General features: G+C 47.9%; 1 protein-coding gene across 2 annotated transcripts; it reads left to right on the forward strand.

Moving 5' to 3' along the window:
• The first annotated feature begins 1,464 nt into the window (after positions 1-1,464).
• Positions 1,465-3,997, forward strand: LOC125517294 (myb family transcription factor IPN2-like). 2 transcript variants are annotated; one of them, XM_048682484.1, is made up of 6 exons: positions 1,465-1,996; positions 2,085-2,161; positions 2,284-2,341; positions 2,451-2,520; positions 2,640-2,736; positions 3,028-3,997. In XM_048682484.1, exons 1-6 carry the CDS (start codon positions 1,807-1,809, stop codon positions 3,622-3,624), a joined length of 1,089 nt encoding a protein of 362 aa, XP_048538441.1. In that variant the 5' UTR covers positions 1,465-1,806; the 3' UTR covers positions 3,625-3,997. The 2 variants fall into 2 exon arrangements, with proteins under 2 accessions (XP_048538441.1, XP_048538442.1); XM_048682485.1 differs by having other exon boundaries at positions 1,466-1,996; positions 2,640-2,712.
• Positions 3,998-11,062: the final 7,065 nt, after the last annotated feature.

Genomic DNA, 11,062 nt, shown 5'->3' on the forward strand with positions numbered 1-11,062 from the left:
GGGGCACAGATAGCCTGGGCCTAATACCAAACAGGCATCGCAGTTAAGCCTAACATCTAAGACCCGATACCCCAACCTAGCCACTTGCCGGGTCTGGGACACACACTGGTCCGGCGTGCTCTCAGAGGCCGCCGCCTCCAACTGCCACCGCTCCATCTTCAGAACTATACTGATGCATCAACCTTGCTCGGTCTAGCTATCGTCGACGCCACCATGGCGCCCAGCGGCACCTCCTCCCTGCGTGCAAACAGCTGAGCACGTCGCGGTCGCCACTGATACACCTCAGCAACATGCTGCCAAGTACCACCAGCCGACACAGCTTGAAGTCCTTGTAAGATCTGTCATGCGTAGCACCTGCCGACCAGGCATGACAAAGCGTAGCACCTGTCGGTCAAGCATGACTTGACATCTCCACCGAAGCTCCGTGCAAGACGAAGCCGCTCCTCCTCATGCCTCTGACTTCCAGTGCTGCTCCACAAACGATGCTCCCAAGAGAGAAACGACACCGCAGTGCCGCCATCGTCCGATCTGGAACACCAGATCCTAGGGTTTCCCCCAGAGCATCGACAGTAGTTACACGACGATGCCTTCATCAAGGTAACGGCGTAGAATGCCGCCATCGCCTGCCGTCGGCTCGGTTTTCACCGGCAACCATGTCTCCCCAACTCGCAGCCGGGACTAGATGATGGATCTCGAGATCCGATCACCAAGCTTCTGGCCGGCCACCGCCGACGAAGAAGATGACCACCACCACTGGCTACGCCGACCAGAACAGATCTGCCATGGGTGCCGCCAAGCAGTCCACCAGGCCCTCGACGTCGCCGCCGATCTAAAGCCAGATGACATGCCGCCGAAGACCGCATCGTGCCGTCGCCCGATCTAGGCCAGCCGCCCGTGGCCCGAGGCAGGGCCGACCGCCACCGCCGTCGAAGCCAACGCCGTCGCTTCTAGATCGACTGTACCTTCACGCATGTTGGGGCCCCGCCACCCTTGAGACGCGGGAGGGAGGAAGAGCCCCCGCCACCGCCGTCGGCCTTCGGGCGCAAGCCGGCGGCGTCCTCCGGCAGCGGCGGGAGGAGGGGAGGAAGATGGGCTAGGCCCCGACGGCGGCTAGGGTTGGGGAGCCACCCGAGTGGCCCGAGCGGAGGGGCGACGCGGGGGTATCTTGCGTAACTTACTCAGTTTATATAAGCCGGTTAATCCTACTACATATGCATGAACATGTATGAATGAATAACTAAAACCAATATTAGCTTTTCTTCTGTCTTCCTCTGATATTATTAGCTTAGGTATCTATGAACAGTGTCTATGATGCTCGATCGTATTGGGCCCATAATAAAAATGATAGTAGACGAATATCACTAATTAGCAGGCTTCAAAAGACCCCACGACTCTCCTCTTTTGCCAAAGGCGGGAGGGGGAGCCTTCGAGCTGGTTGCTTTTCTGCGCCATGATAGAATATCACCCATGGGGGGGTTTGTAGGTGAAGACTCCTCGCAAGAAAGAGAGGGGAGGAAAAGAAAGCAAAAGCCACACAGCCCGGCCAAGCAAGCGAGAAAGAAAGAAGACACCACCCCAACGCAGACCTAGCTAGCTATAGCCAGCCACCACACACAGACCAGCGCGCCACGACCACGAGGGCAACAAGAAGGGGTCTCTCGGCGTCGCCTCGTAGCGCGGGAGGCGGGCGGGCGATCGAACCCTATTCCTTGTCCTTGAATCTCCAATCCAATCCCCCTACGCGCTCAATCCGGGAGATCTAGGGAGAGGAGAGGCAGCGGCAGGGGAGAATAGTACAAGAGAAGAATGTTCTCTTCCAAGAAGGCCACTAGCAGCAGCGCTGGCGCGGTGGCGGTGCAGGGGGGCGGGGCGCCCATGTGCGTGCAGGGCGACTCGGGCCTCGTCCTCACCACCGACCCCAAGCCGCGCCTCCGGTGGACGGTGGAGCTCCATGAGCGCTTCGTCGACGCCGTCGCCCAGCTCGGCGGCCCCGACAGTACGGCTCCAAAACCCTTCATGTGCTGCGTGCTCGTCACTTTTTTTAATTATTAATTCCGTCGCTGAGAATTTTGTGCTTGTTGTAGAGGCGACGCCGAAGACGATCATGAGGGTCATGGGGGTCAAGGGGCTCACTCTCTACCACCTCAAGAGCCACCTTCAGGTGCGTCCGGCCATGTGTGTGTTGTTGCACCCTCTAATTAGGGTTAGGTCTAATTCTTGTTGGCATGATGCGCTCTCTCACACATGCATGCTGGCTAATCTGTTTGGTCTTTTCATGTGCAGAAATTCAGGCTGGGAAAGCAGCCACACAAGGACTTCAACGATCATGCAGTTAAGGATGGTAAGAGCTAACTCATGCGATTCAATTGTGAAGATAAAATTGTGCATATGACTACTCTACTACTCCGGTATATATGTTATATCTTCGTGTTGTTGAAATTTTTTCGCAGCTGCGGCAGCAATGGAGATGCATAGAAACGCGGCCTCTTCTTCAGGCATAATGGGGAGAAACATGAACGAGTAAGTTAATCAGTTAGTAAGAAGTAGAGTATGTTAATTACTCTGCGTTCACTCATATCCCAATTATTAAGCTTTTCACTCACCACTTTTCCTTTACCGTTTGTGAATCTTAATTTCAGCCGCAACGTGCACATGAACGAGGCCATCAGAATGCAAATGGAGGTTCAAAGGAGGCTGCATGAGCAACTAGAGGTGATTAATCAACCAAGAATCAAAGTACGCATGGGTGGATGTTAAAAAGACTGTCAATTTCTCATGAAGTTTATTTTTCTCCTTTTAAGAACATTAGGAAGTTTACTCAACTCCCCTTTCCTCCTGAGCACCTTACCACCTTCCCATGCAGCTCATGCTCCTCAACTTTTAGATACATCTTACATGCATGCATGCAAAAACACTGTCATCAAGTTTAATTGCTTACTAGGTTGTCACTAATTGTGTAGCTTAATGATGCTTAAATTAGTTAGCTCATGCATGCATGAACATGAGTACATGACAATTGACACGCAGGTGCAGAAGCACCTCCAAATGAGGATTGAAGCCCAGGGAAAGTACATGCAGTCCATCCTGGAGAAAGCATACCAGACGCTTGCCACCGGCGACGTCGCGGCGAGCCCTACTGCCGGGTACAAATCCCTAGGCAGCCACGCCGGCGTCCTGGACGTGTGCTCCATCAAGGACATTGGCCCGGCTTCCATGGGTTTCCCTTCCCTGCAGGACCTGCACCTCTACGGAGGCGGTCACTTAGACCTGCAGCAGCAGCAGCCAATGGAGAGCTTCTTCGCGTGCAGCGATGGCGGCGGCATTGGGTCGTTGGGGAAGAAGAGGTCCAACCAGTACGCCGGAGGCAAGAGCCCTATGATGTGGGGTGACGACGACGACGGCGACGAGGATGACAAGGGCGATCAGCTACTCCAGATGGCACCGCCGATGATGGACGACATAGACTCCATGTACGAAGCGAAGCCGATGATGACCATGTCCGGCGACTCCGCTGGTAGCAGAGGATTCGACAGCGGCATGGGGTCGAAGCTCGAGAGGCCGTCCCCCCGGCGGCCGCACATGGGAGCCCAGAGGATGGGCAGCTCGTCGGTGATCTACGGGTAAATCAAGCGATCGACCGAATTAAGTTAACTAGAGCTTTTTGCTTAACCGGGTGCATGTGGCTAAATAAGTATAGCTTGAGTGCATGGAATCAAGGAAATTATAGAAGAAATTATGCGTCGATCAGGATGATCTTACACATATAGTGATGCATCACATGTCTATGTCATGATGATGCTCAAGGTCTAACTAAGATGATCTGTTGTGTAATTGTACGTGTTCTAAATTAATTAATTATGACGGTTGTAAATTTGTAATCTAATTATTTTGTGATCTTGCATGCTGATGTGGCAAGCTTCCATGCATTGATCATGGGACACATGTATATCGTCAAAAACATATTGTTAATTAATTCTTATTGGTTGGGTCTGGAACATGGGCATAATTTTGAATTCTTGCATTGCTGTGTGACTTGTGGAGTTGTGGTGCAAATGTAACTTCGGACACTTGCCCTCGTATCAACTAACAAAACTATATTTTTCTTGGATAAAAAGGAAGAATGTCAGGATATATATACACTGAGAGAGAGAAAAAACTTTTGATCACCACTGAGGATGCCCACAGCCAAATTATTGCTAAACCGAGGAACACTGGCACAACATATATGATATGTGCTTGCATGCATAATAAGGCTATAAATTGCACTGATGACGTGCAACCTCATCGATCTAGAAATAGTACCTCTTTGGATGACTGAGGAATACACAATCTAATGCCTATGCTTATGTTTCAGAGTTCGCAACTCTAGCTAGTTAGTGTGGTAACTTAGTACCTTCAAGGCAAAGCTTGCATGCACATGCATGCATGAGATAGTGCCCCATCCATTGAGTTTGTAAGGATGGCATGGGTTTTTAGGTCTTCGGTTTGACTAACTAAATCATGTGGTATATGCCACTAAAAAATATACTCCCTCATTCCTAAATATAAGTTTTTTTAGAGATTCCAATGTCTGTATACATCCATATGTAGTCCGTATTGAAATATTTAAAAGACGTATATTTAGAAACAGAGGGAGTATATAACACATGTTTTGTTAGTGAAGTTGAAAGCCTAAAAACTTCCCACAAAAGAAAAGCCTAGAAACTTGTGTCCACCTTACAGATTCGGATAGAGGGGTAGTATGTATTACATAATGCCCTTGTCTTACAAAGCAATGCCATCCAAAAAGTGCTACGTCTTCAACAACAAATGAACTGGATTTGATTGAAACATCGTTCTCCCGAGTCGCCCGCCCTCCCCTCTTCCCTCCCGAGTCGCCCCCCGTATGGGCGGCCGGGAGGCCCCCAGATCCCGTTGGCCGGTCCTCCCCCACTCCTCCTCCTCCCTCGCTGCCGCCCAAGGGCGCGGCCAGGCGAAGCCTGGTCGTCGCCGGCGGCGGCGGGGACTCGGGCCCTCTCGCTCGCGTGGGGCTGGCGTGGGCCAGCGCCCCCGGGCCGCAGCATGGCGGGGGGGCGGACGCCACGGCGGGTGGTGGCGGCGCCTCGGCGACTTCGCTCCCCCGCGGCAGGAGGTTTCGCGATCTGGTGCGTCGCGGTCGCCAGGGACGGCGGCGGCGTGACCGGATCGGGTCGCGGCGGCGCGGCCGGATCTATGCCTAAACGTGGGCCTTGATCGCTGGTCTGCCGTCGGCACTGTGGCGGGTGCGACTCGTCGACAGCTGGGCAGATTCGCCGAGATTCTACCCTTGTCTGATCCTTGACAGCGCGGGGATCTCCGGGGGAAACCCTAGATCTCCTTGGGATCGAGCGGTGACGGCGATTTTGCGTCGTAGTCCCTCTTTAGGGCATCGTTTTGGAGTTTACTCCGGTTGAAGGGACCAGCGACGTCAGTGGCGCACGTCTGGTGGAGTAACTGCCGATGAAAATCGCGCCGACTACGGTCATGGCGGACGATGACGGCGTCTTAGATGCCGTTCCCTTGTCGAGGCATCGTCGTTGCAGTCTGCATCATCAGGCTCGGGATGCTCGAGGAAAACCCTAGATCTGGGTCTTTCAGATCGGACGATGATGGCGTTTTATCGCTTTCCCTCCTGGGGGCATCGTTTTGGAGCAAGTGATGGCTAGGGGGATGGTGGAGCGGTACTTCATCTCACACATTGATGGCGGCGGAGATCGGCGGCATGGCGCTGTGGAGGCTCGGCGTCCGATGCGCGGAGATGGACTCGCGCAGGAGAAGGTAGCTGTCTGGAGTGATGTTGACGTCGATGGCAGAGTGGCCAGACAAGGTAGAAGCCTCAATATGATCTGAAGACGGGCCTGTGGAAGATGGCGGTGACGACACACGAGTGCGTCTGACCGAATTGTGCCCCAGACCCGGTATTTGGCTCGGCTGGGGTTTCCGGCTTTTGATGTTAGGCTTAGGTGAGTGGTTTGGGTAGTGGCCCAGCTAGCATCCCTTCATCATATGGATAGGAGTAGCGGCATATGTTGCCAAGATGGTGGATTCAGGTATATTGTTTGTAATACTTTGTAAGGTCCTCGAGAATAATCAATAAAGTGGTCGTATGCATCTTCCAGATACAGAGACCGGGGGTCATCCTTCTTTTCTAGAAAAAACAAATGAAGTGAACATGTATTTGAAAAGCATGCATGTTTCGGAAAATACAATTCAACATCCATGCTCACGGAAAAAATATGCAAATGTGTGCTGCTAATTAGTGACTATAGTAAGATACCCGTGCATTGTACGGAACACCAAGATTGAGGATGGATGGCGCCGGCAGCGGCCATCGCACCAGATTGTCCCATGGCCTTCTGGATGTGGTGGGGAAGAGATAAGGCTGATTGTGAAAGACAATGAGTCGTTTGTAAATATGGAAACAAGTGTGTGCATCTTTTTGCAAAACTACAACAGTTTGCTTTGTATGCGTCAGATCTAGATCCAACAGCTATTAGTGAAAGATGGCAGGCTCATCATCATCACCAACTCAGGTTTTTATAGGAGTAGAGATCATGAAAAGCCAGAGCAGCTGGGGGCGATCTGTAGAACCACTAAATGTGGACAATGTAGAATCATGGAAATATTATTTGGAGCAATGCTGGGTCATGTAGATCGCTTTTTTTTTGCGAGGGAAAAATATTTCATTCATCAACCAGCAGCCATGTCTGCATTACAAAGGTCCGGCACCATGTAGATCGCATTGTTACTATGTATATCTGTGGAAAATTAAATTTGGTGCAAACTAAGTACATGCACTCAGTACCTGAGATATGGGCCAAACAGAAATGATGGTTCTACAGTATTTAAAGAGGAAAGGATGAAAAGAGAAGGGAGAGAAAAAAGTGGTCAGGATACTCGTACTTCATGTACGCAAGGGATGTGTGTATTTTGGAATCTGATTCCATCAAATGATAACTGGAACTATCAGCAAAATATCAGTTATAGAAACTAGTAAATTATCTCTAAGTTACTAATTTGATTCTAGCGTGCAAGGTTTGAACCTCTTTTCAGAAGAAAAAAGAAGACGAAAGAAACGTGCATGCTTAATTCAGTCCTCGTGTATCTTGTATCCTGGTCATACGAGGTTCTAGACCACGGTTCATAGTTAATTTAGGGTTTGCTTGAATTGCATGAAATTGGTAAAAGATTAACAACTAGAAAATCTATGGGGATAGTCGCTTCGATCAAAAACATACATATAAGTGAATCGACCTAGCTATGTGAATAAGTATGAAAATGTGTCTATTAAAATTCCTATGGAGTTGGTGCCCAATCCATCGGAATTTGATAGTACTCCCTCCGGTCCTTTTTACTCCGCACATTAGCTTTGTCTGAAGTCAAAGTTTGCTAAGTTTGACAAAATTTATATTAAAAAATATTAACATCTATAACATCTAATAAATATAATATAAAAATATATTCCAAGATGGAACTAATAATAAAAATGTGTTGTTATGTGAATGTTAATAATTTTTTGTATAAACTTGGTCAAAGTTAGATGAGATTGACTTCGGACAAACCTAATATACAGAGTAAAAAGGACCGAAGAAGTATCTTCTATTTAATCCAGAAGTGATTTATATAGGGTAAAAACAAAAGAGTGTATATCAGTATGTTTGAACATATGTATGCTGAGATATTGTACGTACAGGCAGTTTTATGACAGATTTATGCATATATACTTGAAGTGTCTAATTAGTTTGAACATTTTGAAATATATTGACAATAAAGTTTCAAAAGTCAAATATGCCCGTGTGCAAAGCGACAACTTAAGTTTAGAAAATTGAATGGGATGTATAAAATCACGACAATCGGTACAAATCCGAGGTTTGGAAATTAAAATCCGTGGGCACCCCACAATAAAACAAGACAGAATACAGCATCATTAGTTTTTATGAAATACAGCAGTGTGATTTTTATTAAATTAAGTGGAGTGATGTAATTCGCATAGGGTCATCTATGTTCATGTGGAAATGCAAAAAAAAAAAAAAAACATGTTCATGTCCAAATGTTACATACTGTATGCAAATGTTCAGGGCAAAGCCAATCATTTTGAACTATGCAAAAAAAAAAAGACAAGTTGAGTGTCAAATGTTTGGCATATATAGACCACTGAACTTTTTTTTTATGAAATACATCTGTGCTTTTCCGCATGAAAATTTCCATGCATGTCTTGGACATTAACGTGAACATGTATAAAAAAACAGTACATTTTGAATTTGTTTGGCAATCGTTGCTAGGAGCCAAAACTGCTTGCCGGAACCCAGGTAGTATCGCCTTATATGTTCCCAAAGAGGAATTTTCAGTTCGTTGTTCGAAGTATACTCCCTGCATTGCAGTCAGCACCCAGATCACCGCATCGGCTCCCCTGTCAGCATGTGCATTTCAGCCTGTGCCCGGCCTGTCTTTGGTAATAAACACAAAAAAGGAGAAGCAACAGAAGCAGGCGCAGTTTAATTAGCTACTCAAGCCCAGCACCCTAGGCACTAGGCTTGCCCTTTATTTGACTAACGAGGAGACGCAGAGATTTCGAAGGAAGCTTCTTCCTGAGCCTTACCGGGAGTACACTGAAGCAGGAGCAAGTTCCAAAAGCTGATGCCAGATGTCCCTGCTACAGTACGCGCGCGAGGGGGGGGGGGGGGGGGGCAGCTCCCGAGGCAAATCATCTTGGGTTTCACCAAAGCAAAGCGGCCCGCAGGGCAGGCCGGCCCCTGGTGGCCCGGGCTGGCTCGCCTCGGGCTCGCCCCCTGTCGGTGGGTCCAGTATGCAAGAGACAAGCGCCCTTTTGCTGCCGCCCTTTGGAGGAGAGGGGGGTGAACAAAAAGGTAAAGGTGCATGTCAGTTTTTGACGACGGAGGAAGCTTCGTTTATTCGGACAAAATCACTGTTCTGACCCTTTGAACGAACTTTGTCATAACATGAACTTGATGTGAAAGTATTTCATGATTTGACCCTTTTAGCAATGCCACATCCCGTGGCGTTTCTGTCCAACATAGAAACGCCGAGGTAGCTAGCGTTTCTGACCAAAGAAGAAACGCCGAGGTAGTTAGCGTTGCGGACCAGATAAAAAACGCCGAAAGCGCTGGCATTGCAGTCCATCATAGAAACGCCAATGACCATGGCGTTGCTGCCCTTTTTTATGTGCATGTGGAACGTGGATGAACAACCTAATTAATAAGGCTAATTAATTATGACCAAAGAGGGCAGCAACGCCATGGTTCCTTGGCGTTTCTATGATGGCCAGAAACGCCAGCGCCTTCGGCGTTTCTTACCTGGTCCGCAACGCTAACTACCTCGGCGTTTTTTTTTTATCAGAAACGCTAGCTACCTCGGCGTTTCTTCTTTAAGCAGAAATGCCGCGGGCGATGGCGTTGCTAAAAGGGTCAGATCGTGAAATACTTTCACGTCGAGTTCATTTTGTGACAAAGTTCGTTCAAAGGGTCAGAATAGTGATTTCGTCCTGTTTATTCCCTCTACTTCCACCTGTTGCTGCTGAAGCAGATCGGGCCCTGTTTGGATACTCTAACTTAGTTAGAGGTTAGAGTTAGATTCTAACCCTGAACTAACTCTAAACTAACTCTAGCCAAAGAGGTGTTTGGATGGCAGGGTTAGATGGAGCGCGGATATGGCGATGCGTCTTCACGGACGGTGCGAGAGGAAGGGAAGGAAAGGACGAGAAGCTTCGAGAAAGTGGGGAGAGATCTGCTGCGGGAAGAGCGTGAGAAAAATATGTTTTTTAGTGATCTTGAGAAGAACTAATCCAAATAAGCACCTCTTAGGTGGGTTAGATTTTTTGGATGAGTTAGATGCATCTAACCCGAACTAACCCTGTTTGAATATTTTTGGGTTAGTTGAGTCCAAACTAACCCAAACTAATTCTAACCCATGAATCCAAATAGGGACATATACTGTACTAGTACAAGTAGTACTCCCTCCTTTCCGGTTTATAGGGCTTATCTCAAAATTTTAGTTTTTCCATTTTATAAGGCTCAATTTGGTTGTTTCCCATCACATGTTCAGACTTTAAGGTGCATTAAATCATTGCATGCAAGTATTAAAAGAAAACTGACCAAGTACTAATGCATTCGTAAACATAATTTTTTGAGAAAAACAAAAGCATTAATTGGGTGCTTTTACAAACTACAAAAAATATTCCATCACTCATCATCTATCTTGGTTTGTGAGATTTTTAAATTGAGCCTTATAAATCGGAAATGAGGGAGTAGTAGGTAGGAGTAGCAGGCAGAGCTTTGGTTGGATCGTGCTGCCTTCTGGCCCATTCACTCTTACCGCCTGCCCAGGGTCTGCACTCATCGCTCGATCTAGCTGCTGCTACCTCGGTAAGCGGGAAAGAGGAGATACCAGCGAGATCTTATCAGCTTTTCGTATTAGGTGTCCTTTTGTTTGTTCAGAATGTGAGAGATCTCATCGGCTCATGCCGCATGTGGGAGTGGTTTCTGCGAAATTCCTGCTTGCCAACAAGCGTTTACAAGTAGGAGCACTCCGTACTTACAACATGGTCACTACTCACTCCGTCTTACAGCTACTAACACACGTGTTGTTTAATAACCTACGCCGGTCAAGCATTTCGGGTTCGACCACCAGTTTAGCACGAATAGCCAACATTGACAATGCCAAATTGTTACGCAGCCTTCAGTGACGTGTTCATGGTACAGAATACAGTAGATTTTACTATTTCAAATACCACAATTCAATGCATCGATGGTTAAAATGACACACGGGCCCACTGCTACTTGCAGGATAGTGTTAGTTACTGATGATCTGTGACGCTTTGGTGACACGGGTACAGCTCACATGCAGGAGCGACAGTGGCCAGAAACACAGAATGCAGTATCACTACAACATTTGAGAGGATCTGCTCTCTGCATCAAGTGAACAACGTGATGATTATTGAGTAGTATCAAAGTTCGGAGACGAAGCCGTGCTTCACGTTTCATTCATTTACAACCCATTTATTCGGACACGGCCTACTCTCTTTATT

Source organism: Triticum urartu, chromosome 6, assembly GCF_003073215.2.
Source record: "Triticum urartu cultivar G1812 chromosome 6, Tu2.1, whole genome shotgun sequence".
In the NCBI taxonomy this organism is placed as follows: domain Eukaryota; kingdom Viridiplantae; phylum Streptophyta; class Magnoliopsida; order Poales; family Poaceae; genus Triticum; species Triticum urartu.

Coding starts and splice junctions, on each gene's coding strand:
- LOC125517294 (XM_048682484.1), top strand. CDS start 1,807: ATGTTCTCTTCCAAGAAGGCCACTAGCAGCAGCGCTGGCGCGGTGGCG. Junction 2,342..2,450: donor CGATCATGCAGTTAAGGATG/GTAAGAGCTAAC, acceptor ATTTTTTCGCAG/CTGCGGCAGCAATGGAGATG. Junction 2,737..3,027: donor TTAATCAACCAAGAATCAAA/GTACGCATGGGT, acceptor ATTGACACGCAG/GTGCAGAAGCACCTCCAAAT.